At 42.5% G+C, this 23737-nt stretch overlaps 1 protein-coding gene across 1 annotated transcript; it reads right to left on the minus strand.

Annotated features, from left to right (window-relative positions):
- Nucleotides 1-12: 12 nt before the first annotated feature.
- On the minus strand, nucleotides 13-10513 carry zbtb49 (zinc finger and BTB domain containing 49). Its single transcript, XM_031587557.2, has 7 exons — nucleotides 10420-10513; nucleotides 6140-6328; nucleotides 4781-5862; nucleotides 2994-3040; nucleotides 2211-2284; nucleotides 592-674; nucleotides 13-265 (listed from the first exon to the last, which is right to left on the minus strand). Exons 2-7 carry the CDS (start codon nucleotides 6289-6291, stop codon nucleotides 96-98), a joined length of 1608 nt encoding a protein of 535 aa, XP_031443417.1. The 5' UTR covers nucleotides 6292-6328; nucleotides 10420-10513; the 3' UTR covers nucleotides 13-95.
- Between the last annotated feature and the right edge of the window lie 13224 nt (nucleotides 10514-23737).

Genomic DNA, 23737 nt, shown 5'->3' on the forward strand with positions numbered 1-23737 from the left:
TACAGAAATATCCAGCTGCTGTAGTTGTGTACGGTCTGAATGACTGCACAGGCAAAAGAAACACGTCAGTTCCATTTGTTTCGGAAAGACTAAGATTACTTACCACAGGTTTGGCAGCTGTGAGGTCTGTCTCCGATGTGACGGATTTTATGCTTTTGCAACTTTCTGTGCATGTTGAAAGACTTGCCACACTGGTCACAAATAAATTCTTTATCAGTTGAGTGTGTCTTTTTATGTTCTTTCAAGTTACTGAAGTTACTGAACCCTGTAGAGTAACAAAATCACAGATAATTAAAACACAGCCCCTGTGAGGTGTTACATATGCAGTTCTGGTAGTAAGGGATTTAAAACTCACTATGTTAATCATCTATGTTAAAACATATATATCAGTATAAGTAATATAATGTTAACAGAAAAACATACAGAATGTACAAATACACGCTCTATTTCGCAGCCTAGTACATGCTACGCCCTCTCAGACACAAAGGCCAACACATTACATTGACATTTGGATTTACATAGCATAGTAATCACATGTACGGCCATACTACTGTTCAAATGTTTGGAAACACTGAGAAAAAGACCACTTACCTCGTCCACAAACGTCACACAGATGAGGCCTTTGTCCTGTGTGGATGACAATGTGACGCTGCACATCCCCTGAGGCAGCAAAGCTATCAAGAAACACAGTAGTCATTATTCTTTGCCATAGTTTGCCCTGTGAAATTCAAGCCAACATACAGCTACAATCAAAACTAGGGTTTGAGGATAAAATGAGGACTAAAAAATACTTGAGATAGTTGGTATTGTAGCTGAAGTGGTTGTTATGGTGGTTGCTAGGGTGGTCGTGGTGGTTGGCTAGACATGTTGCTTGTTTGCCCACAGAATTAGAAAGACTCTGTGTTCCATTATCTTTTTGCCTTATTCTTGCTACCACGGCAACGTTTACAGTGTTGCATGTTTGTTGTATGCAGTTGCTTCTTACTTCACCTACCAAGACTGAGAGCTGTTCTTGGCTCATCTACTGGACTGTTTGTACATAATTTAGCTTCTGCAATACAAGGTTTTCTATAAAGTGCCTTGAACCTTTTTTATTGCCTGTCTATTATATTTACTTTAGCTGTCTCTATCCCACTGTTGGTTAGTTGAATACACTCACTAAATGAAGATAACATACTAAATTACTAGTTAGTAACATTAGTGCGTGACGTCAGATAAAATGTCTCCATTGTATATATCAATGGTGAAGGCTGGTGTTGACTTTCTTAAAATTTAAGATCATTTTTAAGTAAGTTGAATAAGTAAGTTTCATCTATGTCTAAAAGAAAAAATAAGTTAACTTGCTAGCTATGCTAGGTAGATGTACTAACATTAGCTAGCTAGCTAATGGATTTTAATTCTGTTGTACAGCAATCTAATTAAGCTTTAACTCTCTGAAGCATTGAGGCTTCATGTGAAATACCCTCCAGGCTAGTTTTATCACTGAATTTCCAATTAAACTGATTAAATAATGAATGTAAGAAGCATTGTAAGAAATTATTAGAAAGTAATGCTAGCCCACAAGATTCTTCAAATATAGCCTATGCTACTTATTCTGGGAATATTGACTTATATTAAAGGTTAATAAAAATGGATTCATTGTCCTCACACAGTGCCAGAGGATGGTCTAATGTAATTAAGTCAATCAGTCAAGTCAAGTAATATGGATTAATTCATACTAAAATTCAACGTGGGGTATTAATGAAATATAGCATGTCTGACTGTTGCCTTTTAATCTTACCCTGCTCCATATCATGTAGTTCAATATATTACAGAAAATATTTAATATATAAAGAAAGAATTGCCAGTCAAGGCATATCAATGATCTTGATGCTTTAAAGCTCTAAAAGAATAATAATTTGACAATGGACATTTTTGGAAAGAATACGATTTTTTCTTTGACCTATTCATAAAATCAACTTCACGCATTTAAGGGCGTTGGATAATTGTGATTGCAGCCTTTGGATCACGTTCAAACATTTCCATTTCAATTACAGTAAGCAAAGTTTTGCAGGGTTTTCCCCCCGAAACACTTCAACAACAACTTCTGTCTACAATTGTGGGGAAAAACATTGATATTAATTTCAACTTTAGTTTTTATTAATTCACTAGTCTGCCAATTGCTGAGCAAATTCAAATGTATGTAAGGCAAATTAAAGTGTTTTCAGTACCTTTTCCCACAGAGTTCACATATGTAAGGTTTTTCTCCTGAATGCCGGCGTAAGTGTGTCTGCAAATTACCTGACTGTGCAAGAAGATAAAACAAAATCATGTTTAATAGAATCCTAACTAAAGACTTGGTTTCAAACATATCCTAAAACACACAATCTAATTGCTAGCTGGGTCATTTCATACCAAATCCCCTAGAGGTCCCCATATGACCACCTCAGTTTTTCTCCAGATTTGTATCATACCCATACTCCAGACATGAGCACAGGCAAAGTTTCAGCCCAATATCAAAAGTAAACAAAATGATGGCAATTTGAACTCAAATTTTCCCACTCGCATTCTCTAAAGTGTGCTATAGCATTTATGGACACAGACATTTTCAACACCATTGAGGATATCAGGGTGAAATGTTCTACTCACCAACTACTCACCACCTATAGAGTCTGAATCTAGATTAGATTTCAATATACTTTTGTACTAGGAATTCCTTCCACTGACAATAAATGTAAACAGACTTATATATTGGAAGACAAATATACTGAAATTTGAAGCTGAGGTAGCTTGAGTAATAATAATGTGTCTGTTTTTTCTTGATGGGAAAACTTAGCTTACTTTGCTGCACAGCTCTTAAGAATGATTCCATTGGAACATGTATGTGTATGATGTGTAACTCTGAGAATGATTCCATTGGAACATGTATGTGTATGATGTGTAACTCTGAGAATGTTTTACAGCTCAACCCTCTCTGAAATGTTATGGAAGGACTCCACAGGAACACTTCATACCTGTGAAAAATGTTTCCCACAAATGTTACACTGGAATGGCTTCTCACCTGTTCAGTGGAAAAAAAACATGACCTTGTTCATTAGGGCCTTCATCCACACACATAATCATACCACGTTTTATTCCATGCTCTGTGTTAATTATTCATGTGGGTTAATTATTATAGCAGCGTAATCACAGTAATCTAATATCAGTGCAGCAGTACTCTTGTCCTACTTTCCTGTCGGATTGTGGAACTGCCAATCTGCAGTGAGTAAATTGGATTATAATCCTGCTCTAGTCTCCGTCATCCCTCCAGTTACCTGCCCTTACTGAAACGGAAATAAGGCTAGAAAACACGGCCACCCCTGCAGCGCTTTTGATTAATTACTTAACTCAGTTAACGTCAAAGGTGTTCACAGCCCTCCTTCTTATAAGGCTGGTAGGGATCTCATACGGTCGTGCAATTGCACTACAGAAAAATAAATGGTTACTCCATTACATATCTCTGATGATTAGGCCTACTTTATTAGATTATCTGTGCGTCTCCCAGAACATTCTACTGTTCCTCCTCTAATGGCCTCCTGTGTTTCGTCGTAACCTCAGAAGTGTCTCAAGCAGTGAGTCTTCCTTGGTTGCATCTAATCTACCTACTCCGAGTTCATTCTCACCACTAGAGGTCAATGATGCAAGGGACACTCTTGGTTCTAGACTGAGCTCTCTTCTGGATCACGTACGGGTGAAGTAACGTGGAGTAATTCCAGAGATGCCAATGTAATGTAACAATTCCATCTAATTATTGCCACAGGCTGACCAGGGTAAGGGTAGGGGGATAGGGATTGGTGATCCCCTCGAGATAAGAAGCCCAGATTAGGGTAAGGGAAGGGGTTGGGGGTGGACAAGCCCCCGAGATAACAAACCCAGATTAGGGTAAGGGAAGAAACCAGGATACAAACCCTGGTCACCTTAGATGCTCAAAGAGAAAGAAAAAGTAATATGGCCCCTTCATAGTACAATGCAGTATATAGAAAGAGGAAGATGACGATGAAGAAGGAGAAGTTGCCCAGCATGGTAATGTTTCATTCCTTGTGCTATTTATCGTGCACGTCCCAGGTTTGGGTTGAGACTGCATTCCAACCGCTCCTTGACCTGACTGCTGAATGTGTGTCCATGCCAGTAGATATGGGGCTTTAATCACCACACTGACCTCCCCAATGAGAAAGAGGAGCGTGTGTGCAAGCATGTGTGCAAGAGCAGGAGAACAAGCCTGTCTGGGGACACATCTCCAAAAAGTCTGTCTGTTGTATAAAAGTGATGAAGAGCTACATTTTGTTATAATTACAATCATTTAATTATTATTATTGTGATTTCATTGTTTTTTTATTATAATGGTCTACACTTGCCTCCGCCAAGGAGGTTATGTTTTTGGTCTTTCTGTTGGTATGTCAGCAGGATTACGCAAAAACTACCAGGCCAAAGATGATCATGAAACTTGATGAAGGGGGTGTAGCATGGGCAAAGGATTCCATTTTGAAAGTGGATCCGAATCACGGGGTTGATTTACGAATGATTTTTCCCTTTTGTTAACATTGCGTAAGAGGGTTTGTGGCTTTGGCGGAGGTCTGCGCTTCTCGTTAACGTTGTTATTGTTACTACAACTGTCTACAACTGTCAGTTGCTTTGGATAGAAACGTCTATGCAAAGTTGAAATTGGGGGTTCTGGTTACTGGAGGGGTGGGTGGGGTATACAAATATAGGAATATGGGAGTGTACATTGTGTAGATAAATCCTTACAAAATTCACTACATACCAGTATGTGAGCGCTTGTGGAGCTCCAGGTTGCTGGGGTGTTTAAATGTTTTCCTGCATATTTCACAGCAGTAATCCTTCTTATTTCCTGTTTCTCCTGCTGGAGGGCCCCTGTTTAATTCTGAGCAGGTCTCCACAGCATTGAGTGTTGGAGACATGGAGACTGGCTGACTCGGGCCTAACTCTGAGTCTTCCACGTTCTCTGGCCCAACCCGCTCATCCAAACTGTCCGCCAGCTGACTTTGCTCTGGCTCTTCTTGCGGACCCTCATTCACACAGTGGTCAGTGAATGGACTCTTTGAAATGTGCATTTTCACCACAGTTCTCTCAGAGCAGAGGTAGTTATACTTTTTCAGGTACAATGCTTTCTTGGGACGCACTGGCCTGGACACAGGACTCTTACAAGCAGGAGGATACATGGGATCAGGTGCTACTGAACTGGAGCCTCGAGGTGCTGGCATTGAGGTATCCTGGCCCACTGGTATGGCACTTCCCTGGCACGCGGGGGTAGGGTCAAAGGTGTCATTGGTGACTTCCACTAGAGCATGATTCTGATTGGGCATACTTGGAGAGTAGCATGTCTCTATTGCACTCTCTTTAAAATATTGCTTGCTGTAGAAACTACGCAGCTTGTAGCCAGGCAATGGTTGTTTGATTGGTGCTGCGGGCACGTTGGTGACCACGTCGATAGGAATGTTTCTCTGAATGTGTGAATCCTCTTTGGACTTACCGTCCTCAGTGGAACAGTTGAGAGATCTCTGGGTTTCTGTGGGCAGAATATCAATCTCAGGGGGCAGGTTCCCACCCAACATGCAGCCCTGCTCATGCCCCAGGACACCAGGCATGGAGAGGGTGGAGGCATCAACAGTGGAGGCACAAGACTTTGGGAAACTGTTGCACATGCTCAGAATATTGGGCATCTGAAGATACAGGGCGATATCTAGCAAGGCTTGAACATTGTCCTGATTCAACTCCAGGTGAGAGGTATACATGTAGTCCAACACCTGCCCCATTCCGCCAACATCCTGAATGACTAGATGGAACACATCGTTTCTCTGACCTGTCGTGTTCTGGAAAAGAGACCTTAAAAGATAAGACAAATGTACATGTAAGACAAATATAATCACAGCAAAGAAATGAAAATTCAAGTACAAGTACTTACAATTTAATAAAGGCTAAAAGTACATGCAAGGTGAAAAAGATAAATAAAGTTAAATAGTAAGTAAATGTGCAGTGGAATGTTCCCTGCTTATAGGCTTTTGTATGAAACTTGAAGTTGTATATAAAAATAAGATTTGTCTAAAGAAAAATGAACAGTTGCTGCAACTTGATGTAAATATTGGAATTGTCATTATATTACCTGAAATATGAGCTGAAAGCAGCTAGAACATTTTTATGTGCTTTGAAGCGCACACCCTTAACAACAAGCATGCAGTCACAGAGCATGCCCTGGATCCGCTGCTCCTGCAGCTGCTGGAGGAGGTAGGAGCTGTGGCTCGAGAGGCTCTCCATGGCTCGGGCTGTGTTGGGTTGCTTGAATGCACACCACCTATATTTGAACAGAAAAAAAGAAAATAAGACACTTGTGATGCAATCTTGAAATGAACTTCTAAGAAACATGGAAGTAACACTGTTCAGTCACTATATTAAATGGGTTCTCTGCAAGCTCTTCAGTTTTTTGCTTTAGAGGGTAATAGTTTAAATGATGACCTCAGAGTAACCCCTTGATGAAGTCTTTTGTTATTGCATATAATCACAACTGAGTGTAATGAAAATGTTTGTGTCAATGACTATTGTCCCTTTTCACTGACAACAGATTGGATATATAAAAGCAAATGTTGAATGTGTGTATTTGGGGAAGGGTCGGATGGCAAGATGGATGCATGTCATGTTTCTCAACGCACAGCTTGGGCTAGTTAATAAAGAACTTCTTTAACACAGGTAGTGTTTAGGATTCAGTGGCATCTAGTGGCGAAGTTGGTGAATTGCAACCAACTGAATACCCCTTCCTTTCCAAGCATGTGCGAGAAGCTACAGTGGTCCTCAAATGCCATGAAAACGCAAAAGGCCCTCTCTAGAGCCAGTGTTTTGGTTTGTCCATTCTGGGCTTCTGTAGAAACATGATGGCATGACATGAAAAACTCTTTGGAAGAGGAGTCTGCACACTAATGAAAACAACACGATTCTGAAAGCTACATTCCATTTCTGCTAATAGATGCACCTAAACCTTCCACCTTTAACATAAAGTGGGATAGTCCTGGGTAAACACAGAATCCAAATGCATCACAGCATCACACTTAAAATGTATCCACAGTGCGCAAATCAACCCAAGCAATCCGAGCATTCTTAAAAGTACACTGCATACCCCAGAGGTAATTATGGCAGGGTTCAACAAAACGTGTTTCTGCTACTTGCCTGGTCAGGCAAGTGGACTCAAAATTCACTGTCCCAAAATTAACTTCCACTGTCTAAAACAAAAAAAAGGTTTTTTTTCTGTGTCTATGTACACCTACATTAGTTCTCTGATTTGGAGGAGGATTGTTATTAATAACTGACAATTCACCAATCGCCAAAACAATGATTGACAAGACGATCCACCAATCACTTAGCTAACTTTGACCAGAGCTTGAACAGTAACACCTCATTTCTAAAGTTTTGTTTGGGGTCCGTTATTCCGTATAATATACACAACATGCCCTCTAGTGTTCAACACAAGGACATTCATTTATTTACGGATGGCCTCACTGAAAAAGAGTGCCTTCAGCGTTTCAATAGCTCACTCGTGCCACTGTCATGGAATGAATAAAAAAGTGAAGCAACCTCTATTTATACATCAAAAGAGCAGCAATATAAAGGAGGGGAATGACAGTGGTAGAAAGGGAGGGAGATCACATTTTAATATCAAACTGAAAGTATGATAAGTATTTCTTAAGGTTATTGGTTAAAGCACAGTGTTTAACCTATGTTGATAGTAAAAGCCAATTAGACACAGATCTCTGTTGATATATGCAGAGGTTGTCTGATCGCAAAATCTTCAAAATATGTTTAATGAACTCTAACTTTCATTTAACTTAGATCTAGGTGGTGTACAGGCTTACTTTTTAAGCAGAATAACTTACACAGATTCACAATGTGTTAAACTAGCTAAACTAGATTTTTTAAATAATACAATTACACAATTTGACTATCAACATTGTAAAGCAACTGAATTGAAAGTAATAGTCTGTTAGCTAAATAGTTTTTTCAGTGCCATTAAAGGACTCATGGTATGCCCATTTTACCACAAGTTGATATGGTTCCTTGGGGTCTTAATGAAATGTCTGTAACATACTTTGGTCAAAATACCACATGGATCATTTAAAACAGCACAGAGAGACAATGGGTACGTGTAATTCTAATAAGCGCCCTTTGTGACTAAAACCAGGCACATCTCAGAAGTGCTCGCTTAAGCATATTTCTGACATAGAGAAACCCTAACAAACCACCTGGGGTGCTTTTTCCAGCGTTTCTGTGTTGGTAGACATGCCAGATACCCAAATTAACGTGTAGAAACACGTGAAACTTTCATAATATGTCCCCTTTAACTTTCTGACACACAGTGCATACTCTCTCGGAAATGTACTACATTTCTAATGATCACAGGTCCGTGCCCTCCACCTGTGCACAAATAAAAATACCGTTAACTTGTAGCACTAGCCCCATTTAAGACTAACACTTTATTTTCCAACTCCTCCAGCCCGCATGGTAAAATGTATAAGCCAAGCTGTTTCTGTCATCTCAGTCATGACTTCATCCAGTTTTGTTCTACTATTTTGTTTTTGATGCAAAATATCTTTTAGTATAAATGGCATGTATATGGTCCTGCATCTTGACTGAATCATCTGGTGAGTGCGTTCTTACAGAAACTGTAGAAAATGACTGTTTGTACCAACAGTTTTGTATCTGTCTCTTCTTCAGGACTCTGACGTAGCAAACCAGTGCCTGTAGTCAATAATTTGAAATTTCAAAACAGCCCACCACCACGATAATCGACTGCAGGCACCGACTGATCAGAGACCAGAACTAGAGAAAGGTAAACCACAGACTGTAGAAACATTTTCATTTTCTACAGTTTCTGTACAGTTATTGAGGTAAACCGACACAGGTGTAGGGATCCATTCCATGTTGTCAGAGCCTTATAATAACCTTTATGAGCCTGTCAGTGGCGAAATTAAATTAAAGATTCCATTGTATAGTTGTTTTGCGGTTGCTGTTTTTACGTTCCAGAAAAAGGGGTGCGGGTTGAGGGCAAAAAAAGTAATGAAAATCCAAAACAACCAACCACTGGTTGCATTAAAGAGTAAGTGCACTGTAAAAAATGCAAACTGTAAATTAAATGATATGACTGCACTGTGATGAATGCTGGTGTTAATATTGACAAAATTCACATTTTTATAATGGCTCAACATACCATCTAGTGTCATCCAGAACCATGCAAGACAGATGCTAAAGAAGGGATGTTTTTCCTCATTGTAAAAGGGGGGCCTGCCATGAAAACTTTGGGCACTGATGAGGGCATATTTATTTACGAATATCAGCTGTGCTACGGAAGAACAGAATGCACGTTTAAGCCATACATGTACACCCAGTCCCTGCAGAGGAGATGACTGATGTTGAGTGATTGTATCGGCGATGCCGAGTTGTCTCTATTCATATGCGTGTTCTTGTATAGTTTGTTCAACACAATTCTGTCAATTTCATATACCCTGCTTTCAATCCCGTGTCTGACCGGTGCAGTTGCAGTGATGGTAGCAAGCAATTACACTTCACATTTTTTAAGCAGAAATATATATCTCTAACTTTAAACAAATAAATAACTGGCAGTGCTACTCAGGAAATGGAAACCATGCTTTGCCGCACTGTGTCTGATCTGTTGTTGCTTTATCATTACACCATCTCAGTAGTAACCAGGCTAGTTTAGGATGTTCTTCAACTTTCTATCCATCTTACCACAACATTCCATAAGTAATACATTTGTGCGGATGTATGTGCTCTATTTCTATCAGATATGAAGCTTGTGAACTATTGTGAACAAATCGTATAGGCAGCAAAAGGGATCAGTAACGTTACTGAATTAGTGACATGGCTGTTTGGCCATGACCGTTTTGTTCATTAAAAAGTGTCAGAAAACGGACGATTTGTCGCATATTTTATTTGACATACCAAAGTCTGTAACTATAAAATTGAACAGCATAATGCCTTGAGGTTTAAGTTAATGGAGTTAAATGCCTGTGTACATACAGCTAACTGACGTAGGTCAGCTAACGTTAGCCTTTTTGAAATATCGAATGTAGCCTTTGACCAACGTATCGAGCATAAGCAGGTGCAGCATCGCCAGACACAATCAAGGTTCTCTGCTGACTGTAAGCATATTTTGATTTCACTTCACGTTAGTTATTATCCCATAGCATCAACCGTGAACTAACGTTAGCTTATTAGCTTAGTCGCCTAACTTCCCTTGGTCATTGCGTTACACTTTTACCTTTACGATACTTAACGTTATATGTGGAAACTGCGATTACAGTGACCCGTGTCTTTTACTAGTTATTTTGACTCGGTCATCAACCAACTCCGTAAAAACAGAGAAAACCCTAGCCTCACCTGTTTCACTTGCGAGTTAATCTGCTTCTTCTGTGATTCATTAGCACCTTGCAATCTCATTTCATTACCGCCATCTGCTGTACTGAGGTATGAATATTTTTAGGGATATAAAAATATATTATAGGACTATATCCTAGGAGCAGAGGTGGGTAGAGTAAGCAAACGCTATACTCAAGTTTAAGTATAATTACGTTATAATAGTAGTCACTCAAGTAGAAGTAAAAGTACACACCAAAATATTTATTAAGTACAAATGTATCTCATAAAATGAGTACTCAAATAATTTGTAACTTCATATGATGCTGTGTTTGTGTACTTGTGTAGGCCTACTACTTTTTAAATTTAATTCAAATTTTATCACATGTCCACTGGGACTTCATTGTTTTAATCCAGTGTAGTGGACAACGGGACCTACGGGGCCTTCTTTTCTTGATTTCTGGAGAGAATTCCTGGTCACCGGATTCAATGTCATCTTCTTGATATGCCTGTGTCAGTTCTTCAGCCAAGAGGCTGGTATTGGAAGGTTCTCTTTGCAGGTTGTTGCTGTCTTGTCAGTACGGAATCCATGAGTTGGTGATTGCCAAATCAGTAAAGTGAATGCTATGGACAAACCACTTCTTCGTGTGGCTGAGCATTCGATCACACGTGTCAACACCCCCCATGCTGCCGTGAGTTTCCACCACAATAACCCCCTTTTTTTTAATGGTTTGGTCCAGAATTTTGCGGGTAACGTTATTTTGCTCCTGAATTGCCGCAGCAACCAGCTGGTTATTAATAGAGAAGCAATGTCAAAACAGAAACATAAATCGGGACACCAAAAAAGAGAGGAGAGGAAGAAAAGCGAGGCCAGGAGCACATCAGGAGCCCAGAATAGCACCAATTTTTTTTCGAAGAAAGGTGAGAGTGTTAAGCTAGCTGCACAGGTGCCCTGTGGTTCACGAGAAATAGCATAGCTCGCCTCATCCAATGTCACGATGTTGGAGTGTCTAATGTTAGGAGCTAGCGCTTAGCCAGCTACTAACATTACTGCATTAACCGAATGACACTAACGTTTAACGTTACGTGTGGTCAGCAGTGTAAAATAATCGCCTGACAAGGCTGACATTACAAAATAATCCACTAAATATTATCCACAGAAAAGATCAGTAAGGTTATAATTTGCCAAACGTTATAATACGCTGTCAAAAAAATCCAGTAGCAGTAGGACACAATTTTCCATTCTTACATGAGTGTTTACTAAAACTAAACTGCTATGGTAGCCTGTAGACATGAGTCTTGTTAATGTTATGCAGGGGCTAATCTTACAGCTTGCCGTCCTCATACAATAATAAAGCGAAGCCTTTTCTCTAGAGCTATGGCATTGATAAGCCAATTTAGATTTTTTAAATCTAGGTCACGTGTAAAAGGACCCAAAGACTCGTACCCGGCAGATGAGCGAATCATTCATCCGAAGACTCGGTTGGCAGAAGAAAGAAGCGTTGATCCGAAGACTCGGTTGGCAGAAGAACAAAACATTGATCCGAAGACACGGTCGGGAGGTGAACGATTCGTTCATCTGCCGGGTACGAGTCTTTGGAAAAATGTTCACGTGACCTGCATAGGCTCAGTACTGGTAGCTAGAGAAAACAGAAATGATTTGTTCATTTTGACTGGGTCTTTGGGTACGGATCTTTGGATCATTTTTCACGTGACCTGCATAGGCTCAGAAGAGGAAACAGAAAGGATTTGTGTACCTCGTTCACTTTCGCGTGACTAGGTTTAGTAAGACGTGAATGATATCCGTTCACAAGTAATAATTACAGGTTTCGTTATTTTAACTTTTTTGTACTTTACTTAAGGGCAATTTACACCTCTGCAACTACAACTACAGCTGGCCGCGCAGTTGCATCGAGGGACTCATTTTGGTTTATAGTTCCTTTAGGTTCCCCAAGGGTTGTGCGTGTTGCAAAGCGATTCAACGCCAGAACATTAAGTGGAGCAACGAACGAATATGACCTTAGAGAAGTCTACTATCCCATGCCATCTGTGGGCGTGGAAGTCGTTGGCTTGTTTATTTACTCTGTCTTGTTGTCAACACACTCACTGAACGATGGCAACCAGGGCCCCGTTCGTCGTAAGGGCTGAAGCTAAGTTAATCAATTGTCCTTTTAGCCCCGTTAACATTAGCAAGCTGATTGAGAACAGCAAATATCGGTTCGTCAACGGCTCATCCGCCTCCAAATCATGTGGTTAATTTCAACCAGGCTAAAGTTATCAGGGCAATTGCGCGTGCACGTCCTACTTCAAAAGGCAGTAAAGGTCGATCACCAAAATAATGATTTTCTAACGGTATAATGGTTCTAAACTCAAAGAAAAGGGCTCTTTTTTTCTCCGCTGGCGAGCAGGAGATGAACATGAACGCTTATGAAGAATACAAGACCATAATCATGGCAAAATTCAACACTGCCACCGCTGTGAGAGCAAGGTGTGTTGGAATGTTTATAGGGTGATATCTATCTATGAATACCTGACGGCAAGTGTGAACTGGTACAGAGGATTCTTCTACCGGTTGATTAACTGCCAAGTTGCTAGTTTGAATCCCCTCACCTCCTTCCTCGGTGTAGTTTTACATTTCCTTGTAAGTCGCTTTGCATAAAAGCATCTGTGAAATGACTAAATGTATTAATAACAAATGCAATAAATTGAAGCAGTGAAAATACATTGTCTGTATTTCTCTCTATTCTTATCATGAGTCCACCGTAATCATTTTCTACAATAATGATATGATATGGTGTACTAATAACACTCATATAATTAGGAGTGCTTTGTTCTCCGCGTCACCGACACTACAAAAATGTACCACTCGCAAAAAAAGCGCAAGACAGTCAATGTTCGACTGTGGTGTTTGCAATAAATTACTCGAGAAGGTCTTGTAAATTAATTATTCCTTGTCAGCTGAATCGGTAGCGCTCATACAAGAACTAATCATGATGGAATAGTGGATCTTGGCGATCGCAAAGAACTCTCTCCCTACGCTAATCTACCTATCTAATATCAGTCCTTGGTCAATGGGATCCCTCCTTTTTCCGGGGGTATGGCAAGCTTATCTAGCTACACTTAAGTTAGCACTAAACTGCTCCAGCGCAGGCTAATTGATATGTTACTATGGTGATTTATCGAAAGTTGCTTCCACAGACCAAAAAGAGAGCCTGAAAATTAGCTCGTTAAACCGCTTAGCGAGCTACGACGAATACCCCCCTGGAGTCGAAGACAGTTGAGGGAGCTGCAGCTGATTAACATTGAAGAGCAAATGATCATATTGCGAAGGAGGATTAGGAGACGAGAAGAACTGCTTGCTCAAAAAGGGAGACGGAGATGGAATGAGCGTCCATTGAATCAATCAAGGTTGAGGACGGGCGAATATGCATCACTTGTACTACCTCTGAGGGATATGGACGAAGAAATGCACTTCCAGTATTTTCGAATGTCGTCAAACAGGTTTGATGACCTTCTTCATCGTGTGCGACCTCACATACTGCATCATCGCGCACACAGCATGCCAATTGATGTCGCCCAGAGACTGGCTGTGACGTTAAGAGTTTTACGGCCCATTCACACGGTTGCGTCGGAATGTGTTGATCCGTTAAGGGGCGACGGATCCCCATTCACTTTGAATGGGGTGTCGTCATCCTTTGCCAAACTGAATTGGTGCTCCGTTCAGTTCGGCAAAGGATGACGTCACCCCATTCAAAGTGAATGGGGATCCGTCGCCCTTAACGGGTCAACTCATTCGTACGCCAGAATACCTGCCCTGTCCTTCAACCCGCAAGTGGGAAGCAATAGCAGAGGATTTTTGGCAAATGTGGAACTTCCCAAACTGTGTCGGAAGCCTCGATGGGAAGCACGTTACCATCAAGGTTCCACCTCATGCCTACAGAGTGACTACAATTCTAAACAGTCTTGTGTTAGAACTTAGAACTTGTCCCGATGGCGACGTGCGATGCTCGTTATCGGTTCACTATGGTGGACGTCGGGGGATATGGACAGGAGAGCGACGGCGGTATTTTGAAGGAGAGCGCATTTGGGTCACAGCTGCTCGAAAACAAGATGAACCTGCCGCCACCAGCTTTTCTTCCCGGGACCATGATCGATGCCCCCCACGTAATTGTTGCGGATGCTGCCTTTCCCCTGCACACGAACATCATGCGTCCATTTTCAGGTATGTCACAAACCATAAGAATGAATTGCATAGATATTTGACAAAACGTAGTATCTTCTCCATGACTGTGGTGCCACCGTGTTCTATTCAGTAACACTCTGCATGTTTTTTAGTTATCAGGGGCGAATCTGAGCAGGGAAAAGCAGATTTTCAATTACAGACTCTCCAGAGCCAGGAGGGTCATCGAAAATGCCTTTGGCATCTTGTCAGCACGTTGGAGGATTATGGGCAGGACAATGGAGTTCCAGCCAGGCAAAGCTGTTGATGTTGTCAAGGCCTGTGTTGTTTTACACAATTTCCTGGCCTGTGCGGATGTGTCATCTGATGCAGAGTCAGGAGGATTGGTAACGCCTGGTGAGTGGTGCAGAGTGGTGGCTGGCGACTTCGATCTATCACAGACAAATCTCCAGGAGCCGTGCCACCAGAGCTGCCCAGGTTGTGAGGAACGACATGATTCAGTTCTTCCAGACGCCTGGGGGAGTGGTTCAATGGCAGGATGAAATAGTGTCCCGTGGCACACTTCCCCCCTGATGATCTTACCTTATACGCTGACTTAAGGAATTGTTGATAAAAAAAAAAACTGTTTCTATACCCATTTGTTGTGTTATTTTATCTCGACTTTGCATACAAACAAGGTGCCAACCACATGCTATTCAAATAATACTAGAAAACTAAATACAAAGTGCAAAGAAGCAGCATAGTGTATTTAGGCATATGATCAGTCCTGTATTTTATAAAAGCAGTCTGTATGAACACTTATACAAAAGCCAAAGTAGCTTTATTGTCAATTACTTTGCATGTCAAGACATACAAAGGAATTGATAGGATGTTTCCCACTCTCCCACGGTGAAACATATAAAGTGCACAGGAACAACAGATAAGACATTTCCTACATATAGATATAAACATACACGTACAGCAGCATACGTTTTTTTTAAAGTGAGGTTATGGTAGTAGAAAAGTACAATGAAAGATGCAAATTATAAAAGTAGAAACAGTGCAAAAAGTACAATAAAGGTGCAAATTATAAAAGTAAAAACCAGTGCCAAACAATACAACTGAACCATTACAATACATGTATAACCAACACAACCGAACAATACCACCGAACCAAACAATAGAGAACAATGCTTTGAGCAATACGTCGACCGCCGCCACGTACACTGTGCGCCTGCCTTCATGCCTAGTCTCTGGCGGCATGTGCCTCAGCACATCAACCACAGTAGCGGCAAACCTCGTGTCCTCATCCTCTTCCTTTTCTTGAAGGAGAGCAGTCATGCTCTCTCCAAGAGCATTCAATCTCGCCTTTTCTCCTGCTGGTTCTCCTCCCACAGCCTTGTCCTTTGTGCCTTGTGGGACAGAGGAGATGGCAGCATGGAGGCTGGAGGGCTGGACAGCCGGTAGACATGGAGATTGTGGCTGTACAGAGGCCTCACATGTTGAGGTGGATGGCACTGGGCAGGCCTCAGGTGATGAAGAAATGGTTGCCTCAGGGCAGACCTCAGGTGATGAGGAAATTGTTGTCTCAGGGCAGACCTCAGGTGATGAGATGGAATGCACTGGGCAGGCCTCAAGTGATAAGATGATGGTTGTCTCAGGGCAGGCCTCAGGTGATGAGGTAGAAGGCATTGAGATGGATGGCGAAGGTCCTGTGGTTGGGGCCTGTTCATGATAACAAAAGAACATAGTTGGTCTGTTAGAAATATGGAAATTGCATATGGCTACAATGGTGAAAGTAACATTCCTGCACTCCTTACATCAACAGTAAGGGCACTTTGGAACAGACAGTTGCTCTCTGTCCATGCATTTAGAGTATATGACCAGGAGTCTTCGTTTATGGAATGGATTACTAACGACAATGACGATAGATAGAAAACGTGTGTAGGCAACACTCGCCCACAGTTCTTGAGCGATATTTAAACAGTCTTTAGCTACAATTGCTAGGTCGCTAACAGTAGCTGCTAGCTAGCAAATAAGCACACACAGCGTGATAGCATGTACGGCAACATGACGCTGTGTCATCTTAATAGACTGTTCGAAATCAAATGTTTTTGAGATACCTTCCCCCGAAAGGACCTGTCTTGCAATTGCAAAGGTTTACAGGCAATTGCATTACATATACAATAAGGCTCTTTACCACAATTTATCCCATTTGCAATATGTTGAGCATACTCCGACCAAACATGTGAACTCTACCACTCTGATTACAGTTAGTGATGGGAAGTTCGGATCATTTTACCGACTCGGTTCTTTGAATCTCGTTCAGTAAAATGAACGAATCTTTTTTCGAGTCATTCGTTCATTTTGGGGGGGGGGGGGGGGGGGGGTGTAAGATAAATTCCTGCATTAAAATAATGTATCATGACAGTCTGGTTGATTTGAAGTGATCATTTATTTTCACACTAGCATTCAATTATCACGGCATAACTATTACGCTGAACTCTAAGTAAAGTACTAAAAAGTTAAAATAACGAAACCTGTAATTATTACCTGTGAAGGAATATCATTCACGTCTTACTAAACCTAGCCACGCGAAAGTGAACGAGGTAAACAAATCCTTCCTGTTTCCTCTTCTGAGCTTAGGTCACGTGAAAAATGATCCTAAGATCCGTATCCGAAGACCCAGTCAAAATGAACGAATCATTTCTGTTTTCTCTACCAGTGCTGAGCCTATGCAGGTCACGTGAAAAATGAACGATGAACGAATCATTGATCTACTTGCTACCAGTGCTGAGCCTATGCAGGTCACGTGAAAAATGAACGATGAACGAATCATTGATCTACTCGCTACCAGTGCTGAGCCTATGCAGGTCACGTGAAAAATGAACGATGAACGAAAGATTTACCCGAAGACTCGGTTGGCAGATGAACGAAACATTGACCCGAAGACACGGTCGGGAGGTGAACGATTCGTTCATCTGCCGGATACAGATCTTTAGATCATTTTTCACGTGACCTGCATTGGTTTAGTAGAGGAAACAGTTACCTTATTCTCTTTAGCGTGACCGCTGTTTTTAGTACAGAAACGTGAATTATATTCGTTCACAAGTCATAATGACTGGTTTTGTTATTTTCACTTTACATTTACACTTACAGTTTAGTGCAGTGTAATTGTTTGCCGTGATAATTAAATGCCAGTGTGATAATAAATGACAATTTAAAACCATACAAACTGTCATGTTGTACTGTATTTAATAGAGGTTTTCTTTAAAAAATATGATCTGCCACACAAAAGCTGTCAGTCATGGCTGTCTCCAAGGGGACCGTGGCCCTTCTCCACCCTCCCCCACAGTTTTGCACTAGGTGACCTGCAAGCCATCTAGAAGTTAGTGTGTCGCTTTGAATGAAATGCCAAATAAAATGTGATGTAAAATGTTTTTATTATAACCCAAAATCCCAATATTGCACCATGTTACATGTATTAATAATTGACTCTTTGCATATAATAAATAATAACACAAAGATGATCCGAAGATCCGTATCCGAAGACCCAGTCAAAATGAACGAATCATTTCTGTTTTCTCTAGCTACCAGTGCTGAGCCTATGCAGGTCACGTGAAAAAATGATCTAAAGATCTGTATCCGGCAGATGAACGAATCGTTCACCTCCCGACCGTGTCTTCGGGTCAATGTTTCGTTCATCTGCCAACCGAGTCTTCGGGCAAATCTTTCGTTCATCGTTCATTTTTCACGTGACCTGCATAGGCTCAGCACTGGTAGCGAGTAGATCAATGATTCGTTCATCGTTCATTTTTCACGTGACCTGCATAGGCTCAGCACTGGTACCACTTGGTTGGCAGAAGGATCATTTCCCATGTGACCTGCATTCAACGAATAATTTCTGTTTCCTTGGCTGAGCCTATGCAAGTCCCAATGCGTGGCCACGAGAAAATGAACGAATCTTTTTTTGAAAGGACTCGTTACTCTCGAGTCCTTGTAAGGATTCGTTCAAAATGAACGAATCGTTCACGAACGACACATCACTAATTACGGTGCTAGCGTACTAGCTCGAACACTCAGAGGCTGTTAAAAAACCAAGAATTTTATATTTACCCTTTTGTAATTGGACAAGGTCATCCGGTGTTTTATATGTGGCCCCAACCACGATAGGAGATGGTAAATGGCAGGGACTTTCTTCCCCCCTCCATCGCCACTGCTGCTCTTCATTGACTTTTTGGCCCGAAGTTTCCTCCACATCTTGGAGCAGTCCTCCACCCTCAGACCGACGTTCAGCGATATCTCCCTCCAGGAGTTAATCGCCATCTGAGTATCTTTATACTCTTTTAGCGATGGGTTATATAGATGTACGTATTTCTGAACATCTTCAGCTAACAGCTCTTAAATTTCTTCCATCTTCCGAATTCTTTCTTGGGTTCTGACACGGCCTTTTAAAAATGGCGGTATTATGCTATGAAACCGGAAATGTGAGATTCCTGAAAGGATGTGGTTAGCCGGCCAATCACAGTCTTTGCGGGCTGCGTGTTCCCTGGGCCTGCAGTGGAGCCAGAGCAGCTGCAACGCACCTGGTGAACACACGGGGTGCTAGAGCTATTACAAATGGTAGGACCCGAAATTGGTACGCCCGACCCTCGAAGGCAAACCGGAGGAATTGCCTGTGGTGTGGTGCGACTGGGACGTGGAAGTAAGCTTCAAATCGATGGTTGTGAACCAATCGTTCTCCTGGATGCTGTGCAGGACCTCCTTGGTGCGCAGCATATGAAACCTCAACGTCTTGAGGTGGGTATTCAAGACAGGTTGCCAGCACCCAGGGGTCTGATTTCACCGCTTTCCAGCGCCTGAGCTGTTGGCTGGAGAAGCGGCCGACCGCCGGTGTACTGCTGTAATCGTCTGCCCGCTCGCCCCCTCTGGTCCCAAGAGGGGTAACGGGCCGCGGCTTGGGCGCCCTGTGTAGGGCGACGTGTCCGGGTGGAGAGGGGTCGACGAAACCTGTCTGACTGACGAAACCTGTCTGACTGTGAGACCCCTGCTGGCTGACTGGCCACTGTGCGGGTGCTGCCGCTCCTAGGGGGGCCCGCGTCTAGCCTGGCTCTCCCGACGAAGGCTTGCAAACTGTTGTCTGGCCCGTATGACCTGCACGCTGCGCTCCAGGGCCTGCTGTGCAGCCTGACCAAACAACTCCCCGGGGATAACGGGGAGAGAACATAGTGCCCTCCTGCCTGGCTCGGCTAACGGGGATTGGGCCATCCATATCTGACGACGGGCGAGGGTCAGGTAAGACATTAGCCTACCGAGCTCTCTCGACATATAGGCGAAGGCCTGTAGTGAGGAGTCACACAGCCATGCTCGCTGCCCCCGCCCACATTGTCGGATGACAGACGACCTCATCGTAAAGAGTGACGATGCAGCAGCCCGTACGGCACGCATCGGGATTTCAATGTAGTGTCTGGATGAGAGACAGCATTAAATGGGACATTGAATTCCCGATGCGTGCCGTACGAGCTGCTGCATCGTCACTCTTTACGATGAGGTCGTCTGTCATCCGACAATGTGGGCGGGGGCAGCGAGCATGGGGTCTAAGCGCCTCATCGGGGGACAGTACTAAGGCCGCCACCGATGGCTCTATATTGGGCATACTCTCTAGCCCAGGGGTGGCAAACCTGCGGCTCGCAGGCCTCTTTGCCGGCTGACCTGCGGCTCGGCTCCAGCGCTCACTGATTTTTCTAGTGATTTACAGATTTTACATATTGTAAAATAAACATCTAAAATGCATATGCGTATATTTGGCAATACAGACAAAAAGCTGTTCGATTTTAATGTAATATTTCATGTATATTTTGTCATGGCACGAGATGACTAATTCCAAACATGAAACATTCAAACAATTGTTGTCCTGGTTACGCCTCTCCCGCCCGCCACGCTGCTCTGTTTACATGCGCGCGATCAGCTGACACTGACACTTGTCTGAGGTAAAGAAAACAAACATAGGCTCTATTAATTGTACAGATTCAGAGTGTTAGCATTCGCTACTGATAGAATCGCCATGGATCGAGGAAAGCAAACCAATAAAAGAAAATATGAAGATGAACACCGGACGTTCTTGCCGGAATGGGAAGAATCTTATTTTTTTGTTGAGCGAAATGGGAAACCCCTCTGTTTGATATGCCAGACGTCACTGTCACATTTTTTTTTTTTAGATTTGTTTTTGGGCTTTTTATGCCTTTAATTGATAGATTAGTGAAGAGTGGGACAGGAAATGAGAGGGAGAAGAGGTGGGGAGTGGACAGGAGAAATGACATCGGGCTGGATTCGAACCTGTGTCCTCCATGGGCGTAAAGCCCGAATGTGGTCGGGGCTACTGTTTGCGCCACAGTGCTCCCCAGTCACTGTCACATTTTAGAGCTTCAAACTTGGAGCCATTTCACAACACACCATGCTAACCTAGCCAAGGAGTATCCTAAGGGCACAGAGGTACGCAAGCAAAAAGTGAGTACTTTGAAACGTCTATCAGTCAAACAGACTCAGTTATTTCGGACATTTACCAAGCACTCTGAAACAGTTACGTTGGCCTCTTATCAGGTCGCCTGGAACATTGTTCGAGCTAAAAAATCATAGAGCGATGGGGAGTTTGTGAAGACTTGTATACGAGATGTCGTTGCTATCCTCAATCCTGACAACGACGGATTAAATCGGTCTGTGTCAGACCTGCAGCTGTCACGGCCAAACCTGTGCTGGAGATTGTGAATTTTATTCGCACAAATGCTCTGAATCACAGACAATTTATAAACCTTGTGGCTGAACTCAATGAAGACCTTCCCAGTGATCTTCTTCTCCACTGCTCTGTGAGGTGGCTCTCAAGAGGCAATGTGCTCTCCCGATTTTTGGAACTTTTGAGCCCTGTGAAGCTGTTTCTAGAAGAGAAAGGCAAAGACTATCCTTTGCTACATGACCCCCAGTGGATTTCAGATTTGGGATTTTTGGTCAACATCCTGCAGCATCTGAACAAGCTGAATGTGGATCTGCAAGGGAAGTTGAAATTGCTGCCTGACTGGTCCATAGCATTTTTGCTTTTGTTAACAAGCTCAAACTCTTCCAGATTCATCTTCAAAAGAGCGAGTTTATGCATTTTCCCTCACTGGTCAAGGCGTGTGGAGAAGCAGATGTCACAGAAGAGAGAGCAGCATACTATGCAATACTGGTTGAGAAGCTGCAGCAGAATTTTGAGGATAGGTTCTGCGACTTGAAGAAAAAACGCCCAGAGATCACATTCCTCATCAGCCCTTTCACTACGGAGTCAGACTGTTTGAAAGCCCCTTTAGTGGCAGATGAAGCAGCATCTAAGATGGAGATGATCGAGCTCTCAGAGGATGACAGGCTTAAAGGACCCATTGTATGCCCATTTTTCCACAAGTTGATATGGTTCCTTGGGGTCTTAATGAAATGTTTGTAACATATTTTGGTCAAAATACCACAAGAATCATTTCAAACAGCACCCTTTTTACCCTGTCAAAAACACCTCCCCACAGATTGACCTGTTTTGAGTGCCTGTTTCTTTAAATGCTAATGAGCCAGCTCTCCCTTCCCCCCTCATCCACGAGATGCGCTCGCCTAGCTGCTGCCTGCCCAGCTAGCCATTACCTTTGTAGAAATATGGCTACTGCAGATGAAGATAGCGTTGTGCAACCATATTGTTTTGAACCAGAGTCAGACCCTGAACAAGAAGAGGCTCCCGAACAAGTTCGAGAAGTTAGGGCTCAACAGGACGTTTCTGAATGGTAAGTTAACTTTGTCACTTCTACATTTTTTTTTGTTTGTACATTGGCTAAGGTCTCACAGTCTTGTTAGCGGTTTTTGAGAGCATAGTGGTGCTAGAGATTCGAGTACGTGAATAGTTTGTGCATGTATGAGTATGTAGCAAATACAGTGTGTTTATGTAAGTTACTGTTTGTGAAAGTGTTTGTGTAAATGAAAGTAACGGGAACGCCATAAAGATAGGGGGGGCGGGCCAAGGCCATGTAAGAGAGACGCCCAAATCATTGTGACGGGAGACTGTTAAGGAAGCTCATTCGCTGGCACTCAAGCATGACGTTTCTGACGTACAAGAACCATAACAAATCGCGGGAGTTGTTTTTTTCCAGAGTTTTTGGGTCGGTAGACATGCCAGATACCCAAATTAACGTGTAGAAGCACTAAAAAGGTGTCATTTTCATAATATGTCCCCTTTAAGTGTGTTTTGCGGGAGGGAACCACTGAGTTTTGGAGAAATGTGCCCTATGACAGATATCCCAATGTCAAACAGGCTGCGCTCAAGCTCATGTCAATGTTTGGATCCGTTTTTTCAACATTAAAACATGTAAAATCAAAGCATCGCGCTGTTCTCACGGACACACATTTGAAAGAGTTGCTTCGAGTGGCCACAATGGATTACACTCCAGACCTGAAAAAGCTTGTGGAAAAGAAAGACTGCCAGGTAGCCTGGATGCCAGACGAACTTAGCCACGCCCACAAATTATTTGGTCGGGAAGTTTGGTCTGGTGTCGCTCCGTTGGGGAGAAATTATCTCCTCACAAAAATCTGTGAGGAGATATAGACCAATCAAATTGTCAGGGCGGGCTTTATACGATGATGGACAGATGATCAACCCTAACGTAATCAACCACGTCACCAAAGAGCTTTTGGGGTGAATTCGTTTTCAACAAACATGGCTGCCGTTGGAGAGCTGAAATGTGGAAATTCGAGTCTGTTTTAGAAGACATTGACAGCACATTAATTTTGAAAGAGGAACAGAGAAACGCGATCAAGGCATTTGTCGATCGAAAAGATGTTTTTGCCGTCCTTCCTACGGGATCCGGTAAAAGTTTAATGTATCAGCTGGCCCCATGGTCTACGTTATGGTCATACTACGTTGCTCTGATTGGTTGTAGGCCTATCCAATTGAGCGAAGAGGCCTTTTTTTCCCTAGTTCGGTTGAAACACGCCCCATAATCACAGCCCAACGGAGCGGTCTCAGACTCATATTCTGACTAGAATTATGAGTATGACATCGTCAGGCTAGCTGCCAGGTGTCACACTGAGTAAATTAAGGTAAGAAAATAGCAATGAAACTGTTAGTTAGCCTCTTTATGAAGTAACTAGGCCCGTGAGTCACTGTTGTTAATGTGT

This window comes from Clupea harengus, chromosome 20 (genome assembly GCF_900700415.2).
Source record: "Clupea harengus chromosome 20, Ch_v2.0.2, whole genome shotgun sequence".
NCBI lineage: Eukaryota > Metazoa > Chordata > Actinopteri > Clupeiformes > Clupeidae > Clupea > Clupea harengus.

Bases quoted from the DNA above. Each gene is read 5' to 3' on its own strand.
- zbtb49 (XM_031587557.2), bottom strand. From the start codon at position 6,291: ATGGAGAGCCTCTCGAGCCACAGCTCCTACCTCCTCCAGCAGCTGCAG. The intron at 2,285-2,993 runs GTATGAAGTGTT...CTTCTTGCACAG, and splicing joins GTGGGAAACATTTTTCACAG to TCAGGTAATTTGCAGACACA. The intron at 266-591 runs GTAAGTGGTCTT...GTTACTCTACAG, and splicing joins GTGTGACGTTTGTGGACGAG to GGTTCAGTAACTTCAGTAAC.